The sequence below is a fragment of the Meles meles genome, chromosome 19 (genome assembly GCF_922984935.1).
Source record: "Meles meles chromosome 19, mMelMel3.1 paternal haplotype, whole genome shotgun sequence".
In the NCBI taxonomy this organism is placed as follows: Eukaryota; Metazoa; Chordata; class Mammalia; order Carnivora; family Mustelidae; genus Meles; species Meles meles.
The window spans coordinates 45,950,833-45,976,877 of record NC_060084.1 but is presented as its reverse complement, the minus strand read 5'-3'; the positions used below and the strand labels follow the sequence as shown (position 1 = coordinate 45,976,877).

Sequence of the window (26,045 nt, the reverse complement as noted above, 5' to 3'; positions counted from 1 at the left end):
TTTGTGTACAAGCATTTGAGTTACTTGTTTTCAGTTCTTTTGGGTACAGACCTAGGAGTGGAATCACTGGATCATATGTTCTGTATTTATAATCTGTATTTGTATAGGTTATATAAATTGGGTCATATATTCTATAATTATAATCGAATGCCATCTGTGTGATTAATTATATGTATTTATGCGTATATGCATCAGGGTTGTATATTCTGTATTTGTAATCTGTAGTGTTTTCTGTACTTAAAATTTTTGAGGAAGCACCAGACTTTTCTGTAGGGCTGTAGCACTTCACGTTCCCACCAGCGGTGCACAGGCTTTCACTTTCTCACACATCCTCACCAGCACTTGTTTTGTTTCTGTTCTGTTCTTTCTATTTTATTATTATTTTTGTTATTTTAAAATTTTTTAGAAGGGAGAGGGACAGAGAGGAAGAGAAAAAAATCTTAATTAGGCTCCGCAGGGCTCCATCACACAACCTGAGATCATTACTTGAGCTGAGATGGAGTCAGATATGGGGCGCCTAGGTGGCTCATGATCCTAGAGTCCTAGGCTCAAGCCCTGAACTGGGCTCCCTGCTCAGCCAGGGAGCCTGTTTCTTTCTCTGTCTGCTTCTGCCCCTGCTTGTGTGCTCTCTCTCTGTCAAATAAATAAATAAAATCTTAAAAAAAAATAAAAGTCATACACTTAACTGATTGAGCCACCCAGATGCCTGTTTTCTTTTCTCTTTTAAATTACAGCCCTCCTAGTTGGTACTAGGTGGTAGCTCATCATGGTTTTGGCTTGCATTTTGCTAATGACTAATGACGTTGAGCATCTTTTCATGTGCTTGATGGCCGTTTTATATCTTTAGAGAAATGCCTATTCAAGCTCTTTGCCCATTTTTTAATTGGGCTATTTATCTTTTCGTTGTTGAGTTGTAGGAACTCTGTATATTCTGGATACTAGACCCTTATCAGAGCTACGATTTGCAGATATTTTTGCCCATTCTGCTTGTCTATGTATCTTCTTGTTAATGTCCTTTGCACGTCAGTTTTATTTTTAATGATCAACTTTTTTTCTTTTGATGCTTGTAATGTTGGTGTCATATCCAAGAATCCATTGCCAAATCCAGGGTCATAAAAACTTACCCCATGTATTCTTCTAAGAGTTCACCATTTTAGCTCTTATATTTAAGTAGATGCATGTTGAGCTAATCTTTGTATATAGTATATGGTGTGAGGCTTGGAAGCCAGCTGTGTTCTTTTGCAGGTGGATGACCTGTTGTCCCATCATTTGTTGAAGAGACTGTTGTTTCCCCACAGAATGGTCTTGGCATTCTCATTGAAAATTGATCATATGTGTGGGTTTATTTTTTGACTCCCAGTTCTGTTCCATTGGTCTATCTGTCCTTAGACCAGGCTAATTTGATTACCGTGGCTTTGTAGTAAGTTTTTGAAATCGGGAAGTATGAAGATTGACTTTTCTATTTCTGCAAAAAGAGTTGTTGGAATTTTGACAGGTGCCTTGCCATGTTGAATCTGTAGATCACTTTGGGGAGTGTTGCTGTCTTAACTTATGAAGCCTTCTGATCCATGAACATAGGATATCTTTGCATTTGTTTAGGGCTTTTATTTCTTTTAGCGGTGTTTTGTAGTTTTTAGTGTGTACATCTTTTGCCTCCTTGTGCTATTGTAAATGGATTTTTTTTTTAATTCCCTTTTTGGATTGTTCATTGCTAACATATAGAAACAACAGCTGGTTTTTATGTGTTGATCTTGACGCATTTATTAGCTCTTGTCATTACTTTGTGGATTCTTTGTGATTTCTGCAAATAAAGATATTTTAACTTCTTCCTTTTCAAGTTCAGTGCCTTTTCTTTCTTTCTTTTTCTTTTTCTTTGTCTCTGGCTAGAACTTCCAGTGTAGTATTTAACAGCAGTGGTGAAAGCAGTAGACATCTTGTTTTTTTCCCCTGATGTTAAAGAGAAAGTTTGTAGTCTTTCATCATTGAATGATGTTAGCTGTGTATTTGTCATAGATACCCTTTAGAATTTTCTTTTTTAATTTATTTGACACGGAGAGAGAGAGAGGTCACAAGCAGATAGAGAGGCAGGCAGAGAGAGAGGGGGAAGCAGGGTCACTGCTGAGCAGGGAGCCCGATGTGGGGCTCGATCCCAGGACCCTGGGATCATGACCTGAGCCGAAGGCGGAGGATTAACCCACTGAGCCACCCAGGTGCCCCCATAGATACCCTTTATAATGTGGAGGAAATTATCTTCTATTCCTAGTTTGCTAAGTATTTTTATCATGAAAGAATATCGGGTTTTGTCAAATATTTTTCTGTCACAGTCGGAATGATCATGTAGGTTTTTTCCCCCTGTTTTATTAATGTGTATTACATTAGTTAATTTTCATACTTGAACCACCTTTGCATTCCTGGGATAAAACCCACTTGGTCATGTCGCATAATCCTTCCTTTGTGCTGCTGGATTTGGGATTTTGCTGGTTTTTGAACTTTGTATACATTGAGTCATTTAGTATTGACATTGAAATGAATTGAGTAGGGGCGCCTGGGTGGCTCAGTGGGTTAAAGCCTCTGCCTTCGGCTCAGGTCATGATCCCAGGGTCCTGGGATCGAACCCCACATTGGGCTCTCTACTCAGTAGGGAGCCTGCTTCCTCCTCTCTCTCTCTGCCTGCTGCTCTGCCTACTTATGATCTCTGTCAAATAAATAAATAAAATCTTTTAAAAAATTGACTAAGTTAAGTCCTGAAAGATACTCAGGGCAGCACCTGACACAGAATACCACTAGAGTGTTACCTAGTCATTGTCATTGTTAATGGATAACTCGACGAAGACTCAGAGAAGTGAAGCGACTTATTGGACGCCACACAGCACACTGTGCTCAGAGCCCACCCTCCCTGCAAGCCTGCCTCCCGTGTGCCATGTGGGCGGGGGCCTGGCACAATCTTGTTTTGCTTGCGCAGGGGACCGATGATAACAAGTGTTTACTGAGTGCCTGTGGTGTGTTGGGCCACAAGCTGGATGTCTTATGGTTGCCGTCTCGTGTTTTTTAACAGCTTGAGCTAGAATTTGCACACCATACAGTTCAGGAATCAAGTATACTGCAGTGGCCCTCGGTGCCATCAGAGCTGTGGCGGCCTCAGCCCAGTCAGTTCAAAGCATTTGCACTCCCCCTTGGCCCTTCCCCTCTGACCTCCCCGCAGGCTTCCTCCTCCCAGGCCTAGGCAGCCACTGACCTGCTTTTCACCTATAGATTTGCCTCCTCAGGACATTTTATACAAATGGAACATCATTGGCTTTTTTCATTTAGCATAGATTATGGTCCGTCCAGGTTGTATATAGCATGTAGTGATAACATCTTCATAGGACCAGTACTGTTCTCTAGTCTGGATACGCCACGTTGTCTTTCTCCTTATTAGCTGAGGGACTTTCAGTTTCCACTTCTTAAAATTATGAGTAATATTGCTGTGGACATTTACGCACAAGTTTTTCTGCAGGTATGTTTCACTGTCTTAATTTAGTTCTCCACGGCCCTCTGGGGACTGGGTCCTTGCCGTGCAGGCGTGTGTACACGGGGCACTTGGATTTTCATGGTTGGAACAAATGGAAGCAATCAAGGGGCACTCAGAGGGCGCAGCAGCAGTTAGACCCTGCCTGGCACGGTGTTGTGACATTTGATCCGCCTGCACGGCTGTCCTGGTGCATGCCAGCCCGTGGGATTTGGCCTTACAGGGCCACAGGGCATGTGTGCTTGGAAGCCTGGGCCTCCCCTGGGAGTGGGCCACGCACTGGCAGGGACGGCCAGATTGGCTTGCTGCTGGCCACACGCGGAGGCAACCAGTGCCCCAGGGCAGTGCTGCAGGCGCCTTCCTGCCAGGCCTGACCTCTGGGTCACTGGGGCCGAGCCCAGCGCCTGGCCTGTCCCAGCCTGCGTCAGCAGGGGCTGCCTGGAGGGGCACCCTCCTCCTACCCGGGGGCCCTTGCGGGTTGCTGTGACACAGGGCCTCCTGCCCTGACCACTCTCCCTGCCCCCTGCCCCGGCTCAGGTGAATACATTAAGACCTGGAGGCCCCGGTACTTCCTGTTGAAGAGTGACGGCTCCTTCATCGGCTACAAGGAGCGGCCTGATGCCCCTGACCAGACCCTGCCCCCGCTGAACAACTTCTCTGTCGCAGGTGCGTCTCGGGCACGCCAGGCCAGAGGTCAGGTGCTTGGGGAACCAACCACTGGCAGGCCCGGGGAGCCCATGGAGCTTGGCCTTTCTTTGGTGTGGGCCTGTCCATGGCTTGCTTGCCCTCGGCTCCATTTCCCACCCTTCCCACCCGCCCTGGCTGTGTATCAGCTGGACCTGGGGTGGGAAGGCTGAACTGGTGGCCAGTAGGGAGCAGGAAGAAGGGCGAAGCCAGGCATTCCCCCAGCCCCTCACCCCAGGCAGCACCGCCTCTGGTTCTGAATCTGCTGGCCGGGTCCCATGATGCTGGTTGGTGTCAGGTGCCTGCCATCCTTCCTGTGCTCTGGTAACAGCCCACTTCTGTGTCCTTCTGACCTCGAGATGGACAGCGTGGCCTCCCTGCTCAGTTGATCGCAGGGCCAACTTCACATCCTCCGTCCCCTCCGTGGTACCCCAAGTGGTGTCTTCCTGCTGGACCCTGGCCAGTAAAAGCTTGTCAGGCCCAAATCCCTTGCCTGGTCCTCATAGTCCTGCCCCCGACCCCCTGCCACCTGGATTGGTCTCCACATCCTCATTGTCCCACCTCCTGAGAATATCTCAGAGGCACCCCCTTCTCCCCTGCCGCTCCTCAGCCCAGACCACCAGCCTCTCTCACCCAGCTCCCTGTGCCGGCTTCTCCCACAGCAGCACCTAAGGCCACTCCCACCCATGCTCTCCGAATCCAACTCCAGTCTCCTCTCTGTCCTGGTCACTTTCCTTGTGTTCTGTGACTCTGATGTGGCTGTGCCCATGCCAGCTTCTCACTTGAACTGTTAGCCTGTCCCGAGCACCTTCCCATGCACTTTTCCCTGGATGTCCTCTCGTCCCGTTTACCTGCCATGCCCCAGACTGGCCTTCAGCTCTCTTTGAGGGCTCAGTGCAGGGATGCTCCTTCTTCTGGGATACCCCTTGAGCTCTGAGCCAGATTGGCTGCCTCCTGGGCGTCCCCCGTCACAGCTCTGCTCGCTGAGCTATTATCGTCTGATGGTCTGTCCCCCTCCCCGACATACACTGGACTTTGAGCCCCAGAGAGGCAAGGCCAGGGCTGACTCCATCACTGACGTATCTCCATACCATCTGGCACACAGGAGGTGGCTCGGGGAATGTAGGCTGCAGGCCAGCAGGGCTGTCCCCTCACCCTCCTGGCTCTGTCCCCTCTCTCTGTCCACAGAATGCCAGCTGATGAAGACTGAGAGACCACGGCCCAACACCTTCGTCATACGCTGCCTGCAATGGACCACGGTCATCGAGAGGACCTTTCATGTAGACTCTCCAGATGAGAGGTGAGCTTGGGCCTCTGTGTGGCCGCCCTTTGAGAGTGACCTGGCCTAGTGTGAGGAGGAGGGACACAGAGTGGCAGAATCCCTTAGGCTCCTGCGTAGGAGTTTCCTGTCTCGGCCCTTCTGAGAGCTGGAAAGCAGGGGTTCTCTCTCTCTCTCTTTTTTTTTTTAAAGTTTATCAGATAGAGTGAGAGCACAAGCAGGGGGAGGGGCACAAGGAGAGGGGGAAGCAGGCTTACCGCCAAGCAGAGAGCCCAGTGCGGGGCTCGATCCCAGAACCCTGGGATCACGACCTGAGCCGAAGGCAGACACCCAACTGACTGAGGCACCCAGACGCCCCGAAAGCAGGGGTTCTTAGTCTGCAGACCTTCCTCTGTGTTCTCAGACTAGAGTGGGCGTTGGAATCATGGGTGGAGCTCAACAGTGCAGAGCTCTGGGCCCACATCGGGGCCTCTCACTGCCTGCTTACCCATGGAGGGCTTGGGAGCTGCCTTTTTTTTTTTTTTACAGTCTTGAGGTCTTTTATTTTCTTTATATTTATCATGCCATGAATTCATAGGGAATGGGTTCCAGCAGTTCGGGCTCCTTTCCATTGGTTCTCACAAATTGTGCTTCTCTGGGTGGAGCAGGCTGACGCTTGCACCTTTCTCTTTGGCTTCCTTCTTTTTCTGATCATTTTCCTTTACACGCTTCAGGAAGCTATCTCGGCTCTTTGAATGTTTAATATGCTCAATGCGTACATTAATTCTTTTGGCAAGAATCTTGCCCTTAACTTGTTTGTTGACAACAATGCCAACAGCATGCCGAGTAACATCGTAGACTCTCCCAGTTTTGCCATGGTAACATTTGTGGGGCATTCCCTTTTGAACAGTGCCCATTCCCTTGATGTCCACAATATCACCTTTCTTGTAGATTCGCATGTACGTGGCCAAAGGAACAACTCCATGTTTTCTGAAAGGCCTAGAGAACATGTAACAAGTACCCCTCCTCTTTCCCTTTGTGTTGATCATTTTGGCAAATTACTGGAAGATGGCGGTTCCGGCCGAAAGGCGGCGGCCGCCTTTTTAATGAGCATCACTGTTGATTTTGAAGCAGACGGTCCAGAGATTCAGTGTTAAAAGGATCAGTTTCATCATCAGAAGAGATGATTACAGATTTACCTCGTTCAGAAGTCCATGTCGGGAGGTGTCTGTCACTTCTGCCCCATACAGCCTGTCCCCGCGCAAACCACTCTTCTTCTGTGTCCTTGGAGAGCTTCACGGGTGGGTGGGCTCATTCAGATAGACTTTTGCACCCTGCTCCCCGGTTGGTTCTTTTTACACAAAAGGTGGCATCATACACAGACTTCTGAATGCTGTTTTTCCCTCCGTGTGTCTTGGGGCATCTTTCTGCGTCAGTCCCCAGAGAGCCGCCGCTGCCGCCGCCGCGCTGGCTGGGTTTGGACACACGTATCCCCAGGTTTCCTGAGCAGTTCTTGATGAATGTGATTGGTGTTGTTTCCAGGCTTTGGCTTGTTACAGGTGGTGCTACAGTGAGGTACCCTGTGCTTACATCATTTAACGGATGTGCAGGCGACCCTGGAAGAGGAGTTCTTAGGTGTGGGGTTTCTGGGTCACAGGGAGTATGCATTTGTGATTTCTAAGCGTGATGTCTAAGAGTGTCCTCGCAGCCTTGTGTTTTCTAATGTTTGGATTTTTTCCCGTCTGATCAGTGGGAAGTGGCACCTTAGGTGATTTTCACTGGCCCCTTTATCTATATGCGTCCCTATATGCGAGTTCAAGCATCCTCTCCTACCTTCAAGGGCCACATGAGTTTCCCTTTCTGAACTGTCTGTTCATAACCTTGGCTTATTTTTCTGTTGGGTAGTCGGTCTTTGTCTCATTTCTGAAAGCTCTTTATGTGTTAGGAAGCTTAGACGTGTGTAATGAGTAGCTCATATTTTTTCCCCCACTTTGTCCCTTTGGACCTTACTTTGAGAAACACTCCTTTGGCTTGTCTGGGGGGCGAGGATTCAGCTGACTCTGTGGCGAACCCAGGAAAACGGTGCCATCCCCGAGAATCTTTGGCCATGACAGATGACAGAAATATTCAGTACCTGTGGTGTCCGGGGGCGGGTGTGGGTGGGGCTGGGAGTCACAGGTGCCTGCTGAGCTTGTGAAATGTGAAATGGGGCTCGTGCAACTGAGAATTTTTATTTTTATTTAATCAGTTTAAACTTAAGTAGCCGCATATGGCTGGTGGCTTTCCTCTCGGATACCGTGTGTCGGGTGGATACACAAAACAATATTGTAAGGTGTGTTTCCGTAGCCTGTGGTGTCATTGTCATTGCGTGGCTTCCCAGAGTTCGAGATGTGCCTACCCCGCCGCAGGCAGCAGGGCTCCCTACCATCTCAGGGCAGCCGAGGTGCGAGTCTGCTGAAAGCTGGGGACAGAAACCGTGGCCTGCCAGTAAAAGCAAATGGAGACCAGTAGGTACCAGTAAGGCCCGGGTGTTGGAAGGTGTTGGGTAGGAAGGGGACGGTGACACCAGGAGAAGGGATCCAGCGTATGCGAAGGCCTGGAGGTAAGGTACATGGGTTGTCATCTCCGGGACCACAGAGGGTTCTTCGTCACCAAAGCATCAAGGGCCAGGGGCCTTGGGAGAGGGCCAGTGGAGGCCCTGCCGCCGGCGGTCTCAGCTGGGTTGTGGACTCCAGATGGAGATCCCTCCAGGGCTTGGCAGGCCGGGAGTCAGTTGGGGCTTGTCACAAGGTCACTAAGGGATTCTGGGGGTGGTAAATAGGAAACCCTTGATTCAGCCGTACCTGGTGCACAGTCTGCAAGCCTGGAAAAGGAGCAGTGGGGAGCTGGCAAAGCATTTTAGTAGGCAGGAGTCCCACTCCGCCTTCCATTTGGGTGAGATTCTGTGCTCTTCAGCATGGGGAGGAATCCCTTTACCGGGACTGTGGGGGCTAGACAGCCCTGCCTTGCTCCTTTCCTTGGCACCTGCTGCTGCTGGAAAGAAATGTGCTGGGGCTGCTCTGAGGCCAGACCCCAGATTCCCGGCCTTAACCCTGGGGCAGGTGTGAGCTAGCAAGAGGAAGGACACACACTCGTGGCTGTCCTCACTGGCCTGCCCTAGCAGGCCCGAGCCTGGGGGGAGGCAGGAGCGGGGTGGAGGTGTTGTCTAGAGGCCGCGGCGGCCTGTTCCCTGGGCTCCTGGGAGCCTTTCTCGGGAGCTTCCCCCGCCGTCCCCCAACTACCCCCCTCCTTGTTTGAGATGTACAGGAAAGTGGAGAGAAGAGTCGAAGAGACGAACGTGCAGGTGCCCCGCACCTAGACTCAGCAGTCCCGCTTCTGCCGCGGTGGCCTCATCTGGCTTTGTTTTGTGCTGAATTGTGCACTTCTGATCACACTTCTGACACTTTGCTCCTTCACACGTCAGCCAGTGTCTGCTAAGAATGAGGACTTTCTCCTATAGAGTCATGATGCCGTTACCACCGCTGAGGGGCCCGTTCGCAGGACTTGCGATCTCTCCATGTCTGTGTCTACTAGAATTTCCCTGGTTGTCCTCAAAATGTTTTTCAAGCCAGGATTCCTTCAGGGTATTCGTTGTGTCTTTGGCCTGTTAACCTCGTTCAGCCCTGTCTCTCACCCCCACGTGACATTGATTCCCGCCCCCCCACCCCCGCCCCCAACAAGCCAGGCTAGTTGTCTTGTAGAATGTCTCACACTCGGGATGTGTTATCTTACTGCATTTGGCACCGTTTACTTTGTTCCTCTGTGCCTGTATTTCCTGTAAACCGGAAATAAGGGCCTGAGCAGGGTTGGCAGACAAGGGCCCAGCCTCCTACTTTTGCAAAGAAAGTTTTATTGAAACACACCATGCCCGTTCATTTACAAATTGTCCGTGGCTGCTTTGTCCTATGATGGCAGAGTTGAATAGTTGTAACAGAGATCTTGTGGCCTGCCGAGCCTAAAATGTTGGTTCTTTGGCCCTTTCCAAGAGAAGTTTGGAGATGTTTGGTCTGAGTAGGTGGACTTAATAGTGCCTTGGATTATTATGACCTTTTTTTTTTTTTTTAAATATTTTATTTATTTGACAGAGAGAAATCACAACTAGGCAGAGAGGCAGGCAAAGAGAGAGAAGGAAGCAGGCTCCCTGTGGAGCAGAGAGCCCAATGTGGGGCTCGATCCCAGGACCCCGGGATCATGACCCGAGCTGAAGGCAGAGGCTTTAACCCACTGAGCCACCCAGGCGCCCCTATTATGACCTTTTAATGTAAATCTTACTGTGTCATTTCTCTGCTGAGAACTCTGAGTGCCTTTACTTCCACTGGGAGTAAACTCCAGAGTTTATGTGTATTCTTTTTATTTTTTTAAAGATTTTACTTACTTGAGGAAGCAGGGGAGAGAGCATGCATGTGGGGGGAGGAGCAGAAGGACAGGGACAGACTCCGCATTGAGCATGGACCCCGGTGTAGGGCTCCATCCCACGACAGTGAGCTGAGATCATGACCTGAGCTAAAATCAGGAGTTGGATGCTCAACTGACTGAGCCACCCAGGCCCCACTTTTTTTTTTTTTTTTTTTTAAGTAAGGTCCACACCCAGCATGGAGCCCAGTGCGGGGCTCAAACTCAGGACCCTGAGATCATGACCTGAGCTGAGATCAAAAGTTGGCCGCTTAACAGACTGTGCCACCCCGTTCTTGCCATATTCTGCCCAGTGCTCTGTGATCTGGTCTCCTCTGCAGAGTCATTTTCTTTTTTTTTTTTTTTTTTAATATTTTATTAATTTGACAGAGAGAAATCACAAGTAGGCAGAGAGGCAGGCAGAGAGAGAGGAAGAAGCAGGCTCCCTGCGGAGCAGAGTGCCCAATGTGGGGCTCGATCCCAGGACCCTGGGATCATGACCTGAGCCGAAGGCAGCGGCTTTAACCCACTGAGCCACCCAGGCGCCCCTGCAGAGTCATTTTCTACGGCTAGTTTCCTCACTGTAGCCGCACTGGTCTCTTTTCAATTCCTTAAACATGCCAGACCCTGCCTCAGGCCGCTGCAGCGGCCTCGCGCTGTGTCACTCGCACAGTGGAGCTCGGGCCCTTGGCTGCAGTGGGAGCACACACCTCTGTGTGCCTCAGTTTCCAATCAGAAATGCCCCACCTTTCTCCAGTGTTGTTGAGTGTGGGAGGGGCTGGTGTCTGTGGAGCCCTTAGTTTTCTCCCAAGGAAGCAGCCGGCTCAGGCTCCCTGAATCTAATCGCGCTTGCTGGTGCCTTGTCTCTCCTCCGTCCCCTTGGCCACCCGGCACCCTTTGCCTAGAGGACGGCCATAGTCTCCTGATGCTTCCTCTCCCTGCCCCTGACCTGCACCCCACCGCAGCTGCAGACAGATCCTGTCACCCTTTGCATGGACCCGTTACAGCTTCCCGGGCCATTCGGATGAGTATTTCCATCCCTTACCCAGTGCCACACGGAGCCCGGCGTGTTCTGGGCCCGTCCTCCCTCCTCCCCTTGTCTCTTCTGTTCATCTCTGTCTGTCACCCCAGCCATGCAGGCACCTGCGGGTCTTCTGCAGACACCCCAGGCTTCCCCGCTGCACCCTCAGTGGCCAGAACACAGGCCTGGCACCCCGAGGGCGCTTGGGAAGTGTTTGCCGACTGGCTGGGTGACTTCCCGCAGCCCCTTCTGAGGTACTTGCTCCGTGCCAGGCATTGCCCGAAGCACTCTGTGTCTTCTGCTCATTTCGCACGACCCTCGTCCCAGCTCTCCGTGTCAGCCAACTGAGGCACAGGAAAGTCAGATGGCCTGGCATCACCACCAGGAAGGGGCAGACCTCGGATTCACGCCAGGCCATTGGCTCCAGAGTGTGCTTTTCAGCCCGTGTGTCATGTCCTGGTGCATGGAAGGCACATCGAGGCCTGAGAAGTGAGGTCTCACTTCTGGAGTGAGACCTGGTCTGGAGACCAGGGCCAGTCTCCAGTGCACTTGAGCTCTGGGCCCAGCTCCCTGCTCCCAGGCTGGTCTGCACTTGGCCTAGTACTGCCCCGGGGAGCGTGGCTCCTCCCGATGGTCCTCAGTGGCTCCAGAGCCCGCAGGAGGGATGAGACGGTCCCTGAAAGTACTCTGTCAATGGGAGAAGTACTTTGCGGGTGGGGGGGCTGGTGGGCTTGGTGCCTGCCACTCTCGCTGGCTGGCTCTGTCATGCGCACCTGCTTGCATCCCTGGGCCCCGGTCTCCTCGTCTGTAGAGCGAGCTGATGGCAGTGCCTGTGGGCACACTCCTGAGTTGAGGCGCGTAGAGCACCTGTGCAGCTTCTGGCCGCAGCGCACTCTGCAAGCGGGTGTCATTCCTCTTGCTCTCTGGTGGGGGAGGCCCTCTCGAAATGGTAGCCGGGGCCAGAACTCCCAACAGGTGGTTTTCTGCCACTCCATGCCCGGGCTCCATGGCACTGTGTACCTTCTCCCCCGAGCCTTCCTGCGGGAGGGACCTGCTTCAGCCCCCGGGCCTCATCTGGGAAGGGAGCCGTTACTCTCATCAGGGAATAGCAGCACGGTGCCAGAAGGAGCGCAAGGGCCCACTGCGAGTCTCAGCTTTGGCACCGTCTGTGTGTGTGACCCCCACAAGTGATTCTACCTCTGTGTGTCTCAGTTTCCAATCAGAAATGCCCCCCTCTCTTCAGTGTTGTTGAGTGTGGAAGGGGCTGGTGTCTGTGGAGCCCTTAGTTTTCTCATGTCTCTGGGGGAAGGAGGGTGGCCCCCCTTGGGGCTCTCCTTTGAGGGTTGGAAGGCATAGCAGCCCCAGCTCTGGGTGGGAGCTCCCCTCTGCCCCAGACACCGTGTTGCAAACCCTTAAGGAGTAGCCTGGACAGAGGCCCTCGCTTTTTCTCTGGAATTCTGTGCTGCAACCTTGTAGTCTTGGTCCAGTTGGAACAGGAGAGGGGGCTTGTCCGGCAGTGGGAGAGCCCCGTCACCCCCGAACAATCTCCTACATGTCTGTGGGTTCCTTGGCTCCTGGGGAGCCTGGGCAGCGTGAGCTGGGGCAGAGGGCTTAGGTCCAGTCCTTGCCCGGCGTCTGGAACACCTTCCCGGAGTCAAACCCTTCCCGAGTACCGTGCTCCCTACACAGCAGCTCACCTGTGCCTCGGTGTCCCTGGTTTGCCGGGGAGGGGAGAGCTTGCCCTTGGGGCAGAGCTGCCATTTGAGCCCCAGCCCACATGGCTTCTCATTGCCAGCTCCGCAGCCCAGAGAGGCCCCTTAGAGCTGCTGCTGGCCGGTGCTCCCGTGGTGTGGACGAGCCATCATTTATTCATTCAGGCTTCTATTGACGGACTGTATTCCTCTCCCTTGTAAACAGAGCTGATGGCATGCTCTGCGTCCTAGGCTTTAACTTGCTTTTTCATGTGACAGTCCCTCTGGGTGCGTATATGTCAGATATATACATATTCTGTTCTTTTTGATGTCTCTTAGGAGATTGGTGAGGTTTTTCCTTTTTTTTTTTTTTTTTGTCTTTCTTTCTTTCTTTTTTTTTAAAGTAGGCTCCGTGTCCAACATGGAGCTCAGTGCAGGGCTTGAACTCACAACCTTGAGATCAAGACCTGGGCTGAAGAGTCAGATGCCTAACTAACTGGGCCACCCTGGTGCCCAAGTGATTTGTTTTGTCTTCAGTCCATGGTCTTACACCTGAAGTCAGCATTTAAAAATCTCTAGGAGGACAATGGCGATCTGGTAAAGCCTATCATGGGATGTGCTCACCCTGCCCGTTACTAAAAAATAGGGTCAGGAATGTGGGGGTAGGGATTCATACTGTACTGTGTCCCAAAGAGGTCATGGGTTAAAACAAGTTGAGAAATGGCAGCCTGAGACTTTGGCTCAGAGAGGGAAGAGGCCAGTCCTGCCCTGCCTGCGTGTGCGCCAGGCCTCGGTGTCAGCTGTGTGAGTGTGCACTGGGCCTGTGTGTGCACCGGGTCTGGGGCCACTGAACTTTGGCCTCCTTGCTTGCTCGTTCCCCAGGTACCTACTGAGTGTACCACAGACAGACGAAATCCCTGCCCTCGTGGGCCTGACATACATGGGTTATGGGGCCCCCGGACTCAGCCCAGGGAGGGCCGGTGTGCTAGCACCTGGCGTTGGTGCTGGCAGCATTTGTACATCTGTCTTATGAAACAGCATCTCCTGTGAGCAAGGCCACTTTGAGACCTGGAGCTTCCAGATGTGAGCTGGGGCCTCTGGCGGCAGTGATTGCCCAGCTCAGCAAGCCATGGAGCAGAGCGAGAGCAGCCCTGCCCTTGGCTGTGGAAGGTCACGGGCCCTCTGTGATTCCAGCCACCAGGCTTGGAGCACCTACCGTGCTTCTCTTGAATGGTGGGGTTTTCGTTTTGTTCTTTTTCCCCCACCAGTCTGTGCCTCAGTTTCCCCATCTGTAACACAGAAGGAGGGACAAGTGTGATCTGGGAGTGCTTGTGATGGGGGGATAGTGGAATTAGACTCCCCCTTGCCCCTGGCTCCCAGTTCCCCTCCCTGGAGGCAACCAGGGCTCCATGTCAAGCGTGCCCTTCCAGGGGGATCCGCGCTGGGGTGAGCACACCTGGCTGCGCGTGCATTGCTCTTGTTCTAACTCCAGCAGCGTGACACACCGCCCTGTTCCGCATGTTCTTTTTTCCCTTAAGGTGTCTCAGGCCATCCAGGTCTGCGTCTAGATCCTCTGAGCTGCCCAGTGTTCCTTACTTAGAAGCTTCACACACTTTCCCTGCTCCTCCCAGCACCCGGGGAGATCCAAGATGCCGTCACCTGGAGGCATACCATTGTTTTCTCTAATACCGAGCAAACACATACCCAGTTCAGTCGAGATAGGCCACCAACTTTGAGGTGCCCCCGGATTCCAGCAGTGTCAGAACGCGGGGCGAGGCGCGCGTGGGACTGCCTGGCGCACGGAGTGGCCGTAGTGCCTCTCGGGGTGTGCGGAGCTGGAGGCTGAGTGCAGCCCCCCAGGGTAGCCCCGGCTTGTCAGGCCGCTTGCTCCCTGCGTGACCTTGGCCCCGGGCCTCCGCGCCTCGGGAGGGCGAGCACAGTCTCACCTCCTGCCTGGGGCTGGGCTGATTCTGGAAGAAGCGAGGCTGACCGGCCAGTCTCACTGAGGTTTATCTAAACTGCTGTGATTTGGAAAGTTGCCCGCTTGGGCTCTTTGAATTTTCTTGTTCTTAGTGTGCATTTTATTTTTCTCACCGTTCACGGGGCTGTTTCATAGACCTAAGCTTCAGTCCGTAGCGGGTCGAGCCACCTAAAACTGTGTGGTGAGTCAAACCTGGGAGGGGCATGGAAAATGGAGTATCGTTCAGCCTCCTACTTTTCTTTTTTGTGGCCTCTGGTTGCTTTTACTTCTTCCTCCCAGATAGCTTTTCCCTTTCTAGAGACAGAGCAGTTTGCAAGTATCAAAAGAAAGCTATTTCTGAGCAAGTTCTAAATCGTGAGTGACAGAAATAGTTTGTTCTTAAACAAGCTCCTTTTGGCTGGGACCTGCTTCCCTGTCTGCCACCTTCTGCTTCACGTCTCTGCCCCACTAGGAACCTCTGTCCCTGAGCCCTCCTGGCAGACAGTTCCCTCCGGGGAATCTTGCTGTATAAGATTTTCAGCCTTCTTTGGCTGATGAATTCTTCCTTTTACTCTTGGTTTGCTTTTACAACCATCACGCTTGTCATTTGTTCTGGAGGAATCCCGAGGAGTGCTGTGGCTCAAGGTGGTGGTTTATTTTCAAGGGGCTGTGAAGAAAGATGGTATCCCCTCTTTGGTCATTGAATTGCTGCTCACTTCAGGTGGCCCTCAGGCCAGGCCTCTACTGGCACATAGATACAGTCTCTGTCCTTGTTCCACTTCCGCCCTCTCTTACCCACTGTAGCCAGAGGATCTGCAAAATGTCATTCCTGCCCGGTTGGCTCTCCCCCAGCTCAGACAGATCTTGCCAGAACGCTCAAAGGTGTTGGGTCATTTGCTCCCATTGGAGGGGGTGGGGCTTAGTCCTTCCTGCCCAGGCTCCCTGGGACTCATGGCTCTTGTGACCTGTCCCTCGCAGGGAAGAGTGGATGCGAGCCATTCAGATGGTCGCCAACAGCCTCAAGCAGCGGGGCCCAGGTGAGGACCCCATGGACTATAAGTGTGGCTCCCCCAGCGACCCTTCTGCGGCTGAGGAGATGGAAGTGGCAGTGAGCAAGGCTCGGGCCAAGGTGGTAAGTGCTGGAGGGGCAGGCAGCCTATCTAGGAGCACCGTTCCCCCGACCAACACTGGCCCTGCCACCCTTGGTTTCCTACAGAGTGCACAGGGGCGCAGCCGGGACCCTCCGGGACTGCCCTGTGGGATGGTTGATGCACGGGTGTAGGTTCCCCAGGGCTGCTCTTTGACCCTGGGGGGAGGGGCAGCCACATCCTCAGTGACCAGGAAGACCTGTCTGCCCCCATGTCGGATCCTCCCAGGCGCCCCCTGCCTGGGAGAGCCTCAGTCTGAAGGCCATTTCAGAGCAAAGAGTTGCTGCCCAGAGCCTCCCTTCCTGCTCATGCCCAAGCCTTTTGGCAACAGTGTCCTTTGATTTTTCTTTCCTCTTTGTTAAAACGTCCTCTCGTGGGCCACGTGCCAAGCACTGACTGCCCTACTCTCTCCCTCTCCTGGGCAGACCATGAATGACTTCGACTATCTCAAACTTCTGGGCAAGGGCACCTTTGGCAAAGTGATTCTGGTGCGAGAGAAGGCCAGCGGCCGGTACTATGCCATGAAGATCCTGCGGAAGGAAGTTATCATCGCCAAGGTGGGTGCCCTGGGGGCTGCTGCTGGTGGGGCCACCTATGCCTTCAGGGAGCCTGAGGCCCACCTCACCCTGCCCTCCGGGTGCCCCAGGGACTAGGGTGGAGTGTCTGTCTAGGCCTCACCCAGTGGACGCTGTCAGGGCCTGAAGGCAGGTCTCTTGGCCACAGAATGGGCCAACAGGGAGGCCCCCTCCTTGCGGCAGGGGGCTGGGCTCAGGGCCTCTCCATAGGAGGCTGGACCAGAATGGAATTCTGTTCCTCTTTCTCTCCCTTTAAAGTTTTTAAAAGGGAAAATTCCTGACATACACCAAGTGTTTAAGACAAAAGTAAACACAGCGGACTCCCATGTAGCTGACATTCATCTTCAGTGGTTGTCAGTGTCTGGCCCGTCTTGTTTCATTTGTCTGCCCTCCCCATTATTTGCTCTGGAGTATCTTAAGGCACGTTCTAGACGTCGTATAATTTCACCCATGGATACTTTAAGATTTTATTTATTTATTTTTGAGAGAGAGCGAGCAAGAGATTGAGCGAGCGCACAAACGGGCAGAGGGAGAGGGAGAAGCAGGCTCCCCGCTGAGCAGGAAGCCCGATGCGGGGCTCCATCCCAGGACCTGGGGATCAGGACCTGAGCCGAAGGCAGCTGCTTCACCAACTGAGCTCCCCAGGCGCCCCAAACCTATATATACTTAGATTCAGAGCTTTAACAGCTGAAGATTTTGAAGCCTTTAATGGAGCTGTGGTCTCCTCCAGCAAAGCTGCTGGTCCCCTGTGTGACTGGTCCGAGTCAGGCTTCCTCAGCCTCAGCATCGTCGGCCTTCCGGGGCCAGATCGTTCTCTACAGCGGGGCTGTCCGGTGCATGCAGGAGTAGCAGCTGCACCCTGGCCTTCGCCCCTAGAGCCACTAGCACCAAGTTGTGACCATCAAGAATGTCATCAGACATCATCATCGCGTGTCCCCTGGGGATGGTCCCCGTGCTGCAGGCGGTATAGGATTTTCAGCAGATAAGCAGATACCACACTTGAGCCCGTGTTCAAGTGGCCTGCAAGGCCTGTGAAGCCCGTGCCGGGCCCACCCCCCTGTGTCTGATTCAGTGGGTCTGGGAGGGGCCTGAGAATTTGCGTTTCTCCGAGTTCCTGGGCCACATGACGCCGCCAGTGTGGGGACGCTGCTCCCCAGGGTAGAGCCCCGATCAGCTCTTCTTCCTTTGTTCAGCAGTAGCACTTGCAGGGGTGATTCCCATTGCCTGCGGGGTCACCTTCAGGGTCTTACAGGGACTGCTTCTCCCTCCTTAGAGATGCTAAACTTGCCCGGTGGATTCCACAGGTGACAGCTCGAGCCCTCTGTCATAAAGGCCCCATCGACTTCTCCCCTCGTCGCTTTGAAAGTGAGCCAGTGATGGGCCTTGTCTGGGGCATTTTTCTTTCTTTTTTCTTTTTTTTAAAAAGATGTATTTATTTATTTGAGAGAGAAAGCGGGAGTTGGGGGAGGGGCAGAGGAAGAGAATCTTCAAGCAGACTCGCCGCTGAGCACAGAGCCCCACAGGGGCTCAGTCTCCTTCTCAGCCCATGAGGTCATGGTCTGAGCAGAAACCAAGAGTCAGACGCTTAACCCACCCAGGTGCCCATGGGGCCGTAATTTCATTCTGGTTTGCAGATGGTACTCTGCCTTTCTCTGTGGAATGGCTAGGAATGGAAGTGCATTTCCCCGAAGCCCTGCACCCCCATCCCTGAGCTGGGGGTGGGGGCAGGTGTGGTGTTGCCCGCCAGCCCCTCACCCAGCCTCTGTCTGCAGGATGAAGTCGCCCACACGGTCACCGAGAGCCGGGTCCTCCAGAACACCAGGCACCCATTCCTCACCGTGAGTGCTGCTTCCCTCTCAGGCAGGGCCTGGCCTCCCTGTGCGCCATGAGAGGCCTGCTTCCAACAGGGCTCAGGAAAAGAGCCCAACCCTGCCACCATGAAGCACGGATTTCGTGTCGGCCAGGTGGCCAGGGCCAGATGGTGTTGGGTTCCTCAAATGGCCTGAACCAAACCCCAGGTTTGGCAGCTTCTTCACAGATGGTGGCTTCATAGCAGTGTTTCGGCTGACTGATGGTACCACATTACAAGATGGTTCCAGGAGAGCAGGGCTGCTCTTCATGAGTTAGAGGCATTTAGCCCAGCTGGTCAGAGTGGGAATATTGTTTTTTTGTTTCTTTGTTTAAACATAGTCCTAGAGGAGTTGTATTCTTGTGCTGCTGTCAGTTTAGTCTAAGGAGACACCTCTGTGGGCTGCAGTCTCCATCAAGGCCAGCAGCCATCAGTTAAATGGACCAGGTAGAAGATGGCTTATGGGATGGGTCATTTCCTTAGCTCAGCTGCTGTCCAGGTGTCGTATTAAGCCATGGCACTTGTTCAAATGAAATTCTATGAGGTACTTTGACGTAGCAGCCAGAGAATAGAAGATTTGTCATGAGCAGAGGGGTCACTCAAGGGTTCTCTGAGGAACTTTCTGTAGGGCTCCTTAGAGCATAGTGAGAACTGCTGTTTACTGGGCAGATCACTTGTGCATCCTTATCTCTGGGGTTGGCTCTCAAGCCACTGCTGACTCCCAGCCAGCAAACGTGTTTGTGCCCGTGTGCATGCAACACACCTGACTGTGGAGAGAGGTGAAACAGCTCTGGGTTGCTCAGAACTGAGTGTCTCCCTGGCTGCGCCTCTCAGAAGTTTCATTGAAGGCTGAAGACAGCATCCTTCAGCCCAGTAATCCTTTCCCTGCTCTCAGGGCCACAAGCTCACTCATGTACCCCAAAAGGCAAAGCTGAAGTTTGAGCCCCGGCTATAAGGGTGGGGGGGGCATGTGCCTGCGGAATCAGCAGAGAGCCTGCCTTCTTCCCACCTCCCACCCGGCCGCCTTCCTGCCCCACAGGCCCTGAAGTACGCCTTCCAGACCCATGACCGCCTGTGTTTCGTGATGGAGTACGCCAATGGCGGCGAGGTGAGCAGCAGGCCTCCAGCCAGCCTCCCATGTTTCCTTCCCAAGCGTCAGGGCAGCAGAGGGGAGCCATGAGTGAGACATTGGGGTGGCAGGGACCTTGCAGGATGTCACCACCCAGCCCTTGAGGCAGGCATCATCACCTCCATTTTACAGACAAGGAAACTAAGGCCCAGAGAGGTTAAGTGGCTTGCCCAAGTTCACCCAGCTAATGAGTCGGGGGTAGGACACACGCAGGTGCTGAGAGGTGTGGAGGGTTGCGGGGTGGGTGGCCAGCGTGCTCTGGAGTGCTTCCTGTAAGGCGGCAAGGAAAATGTATGGGGAGGGGTTCAGGCAGACCGGTCCGTGCTCTCAAGCTGGGAGGAGGCCGCCACTCGTCGTCACTGGGCTGTCACCTGCTCCTCATCCCTCACAGCCTTCTCCCTGCACACAGGTGTCACCCGCTGGCTCCTGACTGTGGGCTTCATCTGTCCCATTGTTCTCATGGCTTATTGTCCCTAGCTTGTGACTTGTGTTCCTGCGCATTCTTGCTTACTGCCCCGTTCCCCCGTTCCCTCACTCTGTCCCTCCTGACTCTCCCCTTGATGCTTTCTGACTGTCCTTCGCTCTTTGTGGCCCGCTCCGTGTTTTCCTCATGGGAGCTCGTCCCTGCTCGCCATCTCTCACTTGGTTCCTCCCGCTGTCTCTTACAGTTTTCGGGGAGTAGGTGTCGCCATGGCACTGGGCTGGAGGTTGAGGGTCAGTGGGCAGCGTCCTGGGTTTCGCTCCTCTGGGCCAACCTATCATCTCCTGCCCCTCCTCCCTCCTGCAGCTGTTTTTCCACCTGTCCCGGGAGCGCGTTTTCACAGAGGAGCGGGCTCGCTTCTACGGTGCGGAGATTGTCTCTGCCCTTGAGTATCTGCACTCGCGAGATGTGGTGTACCGTGACATCAAGGTGAGTGTGCACCTGTCTCCTGGCCCATGGCACCTGCGGAACTCACACCAGGGAGGCTGGACCCAGGCCCTCAGCCCCGGACCTCCTCCTTCCCGGAGGGTCTAGCTACCTGCGTGTTCCTGAGTCCACCTTGCCGTGGGATGCCGACCCGCCTGCCTCAGCGGCCCTGGGGGCCCTTCGGGGCCCCTGGTGAACACACACCTCCATGTAGGGAGTGGGGGGCTGGGGAGGGGTGGTGTATTCATCCAAGCACCTTAAGAGATGGTTCGGCAGAATCCACCAGCGCTGACTGTCCGCACATCCTGTGAGCCAGCCGTTCCGCCCTGGGGTTGTGCACGGCTGGAGCATGTCCCTGTGTCCCCCTCAGAGTCTGGGTGCACACACGCTGCTGGCACACAATTCACACAAGCCCCAGGCTGGAAGCAGCCCCACAGTCTGCTGTCCGGGACCGGCTGGAAGGCTCTGCACGGCCGATACTGAGCGAACTGTGGCCCCGCGGCCATGCACATGCACCTCCCAGGCTCGCGTGGAGCAGAAGCCAGGACGGACCACATGTTATAGGGGTGTCCTTAGGTGGGGAAACTATAAAGAAGAGTGGAGGAGTAGAGTTTGTCTTCAGTTGCAAGGATGGTCCATAACAAGGAAGGGGTACATGGTGGGGGCGGTTCTGGGGTCTGGGATGGTCTCTTGACCTGGTGGAGCTTCCACACAGGCCCGTTAAATTGCCCATTTGTGTTAAGTTTAGTTAAAAGTGGAGGAAGAAGGACATCAGGCTGGCTCAGTGGGCAGAGCATGCATCTCCTGATCTTGGGGTCGGGAGTTCAAGCCCCATATTGGGCCTAGAGCTTACTTTAAAAAAAAAAAAAAAAATGCAGGAAGAAAGCTAGTGTTGCTCACATGCCAGCCTGGGAAGCTGTAGCCCATGGTGGGGACAGCAGATGGGCAGGGCCTGTCTCCCATCTTTCTCTACCTTGGCTTTTTTCCAGCTGCCCTGGGGGTGGCTCCCTCTGAGCTGCAAGGCCTTAGCCTTTTGCTGGAGGGTATGCCCCATGGTCAGTCTGGAGCCCCCGCCATGACAACTATCACCCCAGGCCAGAGCCTTCCTGGGGCCTGTGGGGTTCCGGAGGGTGGAAGGCCTTAGGAAGATGTGACCCTGATACATTGACTTTTCCTACAGCTGGAAAACCTCATGCTGGACAAAGATGGCCACATCAAGATCACGGACTTCGGCCTATGCAAAGAAGGCATCAGTGACGGGGCCACCATGAAAACCTTCTGTGGGACGCCCGAGTACCTGGCACCTGAGGTGCCTGGGGCTGGAGGTCCCCGGGCGGGTGAGGCCGAGGGAGGAGGGGCCCTCAGACCTGTGTGGTTTCCCTAGCTCAGACCCTGTGAGGACAGGCTCCCATTCCTTGGATGGCCCCCCTCTTGGGTCCCTGTGAGCCCAGTGGCCCCAGGGCCAGGGGTCTGGCCCCTCATTGCCCCTCCCTGCCCAGGTGCTGGAGGACAACGACTACGGCCGCGCAGTGGACTGGTGGGGGCTGGGCGTGGTCATGTACGAGATGATGTGCGGCCGCCTGCCCTTCTACAACCAGGACCACGAGCGCCTCTTCGAGCTCATCCTCATGGAAGAGATCCGCTTCCCGCGCACGCTCAGCCCCGAGGCCAAGTCCTTGCTTGCTGGGCTGCTTAAGAAGGACCCCAAGCAGAGGTGAGGGCTGGAGTCTTTCCTGCCCAGCCCAGGGCCACCTGCTGCCACTGTCCCCTCGGCCTGAAGGGGGCTGAGTGCACGGGCCCACGCCTGCATATCGTCCCTGATGCAGGCCCCTAGGGAGGACGCTCTTGGGGCCAGGCTTGTCCTTAGTGCCCTGCCCGCGCCACCTTGTTCTTGGGGGGGCACTCAGAAACAGGGCAGCCCCGAGCCTGGCCGAGGGTGGCCGAGCCCGCCCTCCTGGCTCCTGTTCTGGACTCAGAGTCCAGGTTGCAGGCTCCCTGGCTCTGACCCTGGGCCTGTGAGCCCCCACCCCCACCCCCAAGCCGCAGTTTCCTCCTCTGCCATGTGGTCTGTGGCCGGGACAGAACCATTAAAGTTGTTCAGGGCCTGCACCGAAAGCCTCTCTCGCAGAAGCCGAGGGCCCGGGAGGCGGGTGCTCATGGCCGTCTCTGCCCAGGCTCGGCGGGGGGCCCAGCGACGCCAGGGAGGTCATGGAGCACAGGTTCTTCGTCAGCGTCAGCTGGCAGGACGTGGTGCAGAAGAAGGTGAGCCCTGCCACCCACTGGCACCTGCTCAAGGGTGGCCTTGGCCAGGTCTCCTAACCCCAGGGTCCTGAGTCTGGGCTCCTTTCTTCCACAGCTTCTGCCACCCTTCAAACCTCAGGTCACCTCTGAGGTCGACACGAGGTACTTTGACGATGAGTTTACCGCCCAGTCCATCACAATCACGCCCCCGGACCGCTGTGAGTGTTTGGCCCTGCCTTGCAGGGCCTGGCTGGGTGTGCAGGGGTGGGGCCTGCCCTTGACCTATTCCGGGGAGGAAGCTCATGGGCCCCGCGCTATGTCCAGGCAGTTTGGCTGCAGTTTGCTTGCAGGGCTTTCTGCCGTTGGGCTCGGCATCTTTGGACCCAGTGAGAGTCACTGGGAGCCATCAGCCACGGCACGTTCCGGAGCTCAGGTGGCACACGGGAAGCCGTCAGGGCCAGGATGGCACAGTCACAGCTGTCTTCAAATTGCCCAGGTCTTTGGGGCCTGATTAGTGCATTGCCTCTGCTCCTGTTTGAGTTCTTGCTGTCACTCAGCCATTGCTTGGCTGTGCTGGGGACCCAGCAGTGACTGAGACAACCCTGGCCCTGCCTTGAGGGAGCTTCGGGCCAGGTGGGGCGACAGCCCAGAGTGTTCAGGTCTAAGGTGTAGGAGCCCAGGAACTGGGGGACCCAGAGGAAATACCTGACTTGGCCTGCGAGTCAGGGCGGGTGGCTTCCTGGAGGAGGAGACGTGGCAGCTGAGCAGAAGGAATGGCATGAGGGAATGGAGTCCAGGAGTGGGAGTGTTGCAGAGTCCAGCGCATCTGGGGGATGGAGGGGACGGGGGCCAGAGCAAGAGGATCTTGGGGGCCTCTGGGAGGAGCAGGGGCTTGCTGCGTGGGGAGGCAGGAAAGGTTTGGTGCAAGAAGGGGCAGGGCTGCCTCTGGGCTTTACAGAGTTCATCTGACTGTGCATGGAGGCTGGACTGGCAGGGCAACAGTGGCAGCTGATGTGGTGGGGGGAGGGCTGGGCTAGACCAGAGTGGGACGCCAGAGGGGAGAGTGAAGTTGGCAGAGGGAGCAGCCTGTGGGGCCTGTGGGCCCAGGCTCTGGTGGGGGGGGGGGAACCTCTGTTAGGGGGAGTCGCTAGGTCTTCCCTGTCCCGTTCTTGTGGGTGGCCTGCCAGTTGGGGGTTCATGCTACCTGTATTCCTTCCTGAGGCCACACCCCCTTGCCCACCCCCGGGAGTGCACTTGTGCTGGGTCCTCCGCAGGCCGGTTCTCCCCAATCCACCTCCATCTGCCCCCCACAGATGACAGCCTGGGCTCCCTTGAACTGGACCAGCGGACCCACTTTCCCCAGTTCTCCTACTCGGCCAGCATCCGCGAGTGAGCAGAGCCACCCACCGCCGCTGATGCCGCTGCAGGACGCTCCAACGGCTGCCATCACCGCCCTGGGGGCTTGTCTCTTTGTTTTTAAACTTTTTATTTTGCCTTTTTTTGTTTGCATCCCCATCCTTCACCTGCTCACCCCCATTTCCAGTTTTTTCAGCCCTCTGCCAAACTGACCTCGGCGGTCCTGGTGGCCCCGCCTCCAGGACCCTGTCCTGTCCTCACCTTCGTGCCCAGACCAGGATTTGGGAGACTCCACTGGCCGCCCTAGGACCAGGGCTTCGGGCAGTTGGAGAGATTCCGGTTTTTAATCAACACAAGCCCCAGTGTAGGGCGCCACGTGGAGCTGCGGGTTGTATCCAGATTTCTGGCCGGATGCCTGCAGCCAGCCTGTTCCTGCGCCGCTGCCCCGGTCAGAGGCTGCCTTCCTGTGGGACACCTCGTGGGACACGACACCCTGCGGACAGTGCCCTGGTGCTGTTGGGCTCAGCGTGGCCTGGCATGGGCGGTCCGGCCCCTCCCCCACAGGGGCAGCAAAGCAATAATGTCCAGGGACAGGCGGGGGGGGCCTTTGGAAGCTGTGTGGTTGGGGGTTTGGGAATCCCTCGTGTAGACGGGGCCCAATCTACCCCAGGGGGCACGAGGAAGGCCCCGGGGATGGGCACTGCCTCCTTGCCTTGCCTTCCCCAGCCTCCTAAGCTGCTCTCCTGACCCTGTGGATGAGGCGGGAGGGACATTATGGACGAGCCTCCCCACCACCCAGTCCTGTGCCTTACCAGGGCTTCCTTCCGGCTGGCCTTAACTCCTGCTGGGCCCCGGGCCCGGCCCCAGCCCTTGCGAAGGATGGGGGCTGGGATCACCCCCTTCTGGCCGCCGGGGGGCAGAGGGTGCCAGCTCCAGCTGTTACACATCTCGCACCGAGACAGTATTGGGCCCCGTGGACTGGGGTCAAAGAGAGGGTGGGAATGGGGTTCTCTGGTACGTACTGGGGGGGCAGCCTCTGAGCAGGGGAGGCTCCAGGGCCCCTCCCTCCCTCCCCTCTCTCCCTCTCCCTGGGCCCCACGTTCTGCAGCCTTAAGGTGAACGTGTGTCACTGCTGTGGGCTCGTGTGTGCGTGCGTCAGCCTGTGTCTGGATGGCCCTGTGCATCTGGGACTTGTGTGCACATGGGTGTGTGTGTGTGCGTGCGTGTTCGGTATGTGTGTGTGAGGGCAAGTGTGTCCTGGCCTTGAGTGTGTGTGTGCGCGCGCGCGCGTGCTTGGGCCCTGTCCTCGACCCCAGCATTTCATCCCATAGGGGAGGGATGCCGGCCTGCTGGGGGAGCCACACCTGGGATCCACTTGCTGCCCAGCCTCCCTCCCCCCAGCATCTCCGGGTGTGTGGAATTTAGTTGTGGCTTTGATCTCCCTGCCCCACCTCCTGTACTAGGTAGTTCAGAGAGAGACATCCTAGGGTGGGGTGAGGGTTGGTTTGGGTGGGTGGGGGGTCTTTTTCCTTTCTGTGTGTGTATGTCATTTATCTGACAATTCTCTGTCCTCCCCACTGGCCTTCCCCATTCCTCCCATTTGTACGGTACAAGCAATAAAGACACTCGTTTCAGACCGGGGCCCGCCGCCCTGGGCCCTTCCTTGCCTGCGGAGCCTGGCCCCGGCTGACCCGCTCCCGGGACCTGGGCACCTGGAGCCGCGCTTGTCCTCTGGCCGTCGGGGTGGGCACCCCTGCGGCGGTATCCGCTGAGGGACTTGAGACGCTTCCTGGGGCATGTGGGTGTGGCAGGCCAAGACCTTCCCAGGTCTTCAGAAGCTGCCTGGGTGGAAAGAGGGAGCACGAGAGTGGGGCGGTCAGGTTGGTGGCTCTGAACGAGGAGGGCGTGCGAGGCACCACTGAGTCCTGGAAGCGAGCGTGAGGGAGCGGGTTCTCTGCGGGGGCCCTTGGGCCCTGTTGCTGGGCACTGCCTGCATATCCTCTTCTCCCCACTTAGGCTATACCAGGGAGCCTTAAGGCCCCCAAATTCCAACACAGTCCTTGGTGTGTGAACGGGAGTCGCGATGGCTGTCAGCTGGGGGCATTTCTGGTTACAGCCCTCACAGGCTGGGGTCCTGACCGCTGCCCCCTTTACCCTGAGGTTCCCGTGCTTAGCTCACTGTGCCCACGTCTGGGGACCAGGGCGGGTGCGGCCCTGGTGAATTGAACATCAGACTCCGGAAGGGTTGGGGTTTCACAGACGTGGTCTCAGAGACCCAGAGTGAGGG

General features: G+C 55.3%; 1 protein-coding gene and 1 pseudogene across 4 annotated transcripts in view; one reads left to right on the top strand and one right to left on the bottom strand.

Moving 5' to 3' along the window:
* AKT2 (AKT serine/threonine kinase 2) overlaps positions 1–25,406 on the top strand; it is a 48,747-nt gene extending 23,341 nt beyond the window's left edge. For 3 of the 4 annotated variants that reach the window (XM_045987543.1, XM_045987545.1, XM_045987544.1), the window contains 11 exons: positions 4,046–4,174; positions 5,381–5,492; positions 15,532–15,685; positions 16,127–16,258; positions 18,049–18,114; positions 19,165–19,233; positions 20,042–20,164; positions 21,342–21,470; positions 21,661–21,875; positions 22,518–22,620; positions 23,716–25,406. In XM_045987543.1, the coding sequence (XP_045843499.1) occupies positions 4,046–4,174; positions 5,381–5,492; positions 15,532–15,685; positions 16,127–16,258; positions 18,049–18,114; positions 19,165–19,233; positions 20,042–20,164; positions 21,342–21,470; positions 21,661–21,875; positions 22,518–22,620; positions 23,716–23,970 (1,487 nt within the window). In that variant the 3' untranslated portion in view covers positions 23,971–25,406. Of the gene's footprint in view, positions 1–4,045; positions 4,175–5,380; positions 5,493–15,531; positions 15,686–16,126; positions 16,259–18,048; positions 18,115–19,164; positions 19,234–20,041; positions 20,165–21,341; positions 21,471–21,660; positions 21,876–22,335; positions 22,424–22,517; positions 22,621–23,715 lie in introns of all 4 variants that reach the window. The other variant, XM_045987546.1, reaches the window with a different exon arrangement.
* On the bottom strand, positions 5,982–6,525 carry LOC123930972 (annotated as a pseudogene).
* Positions 25,407–26,045: the final 639 nt, after the last annotated feature.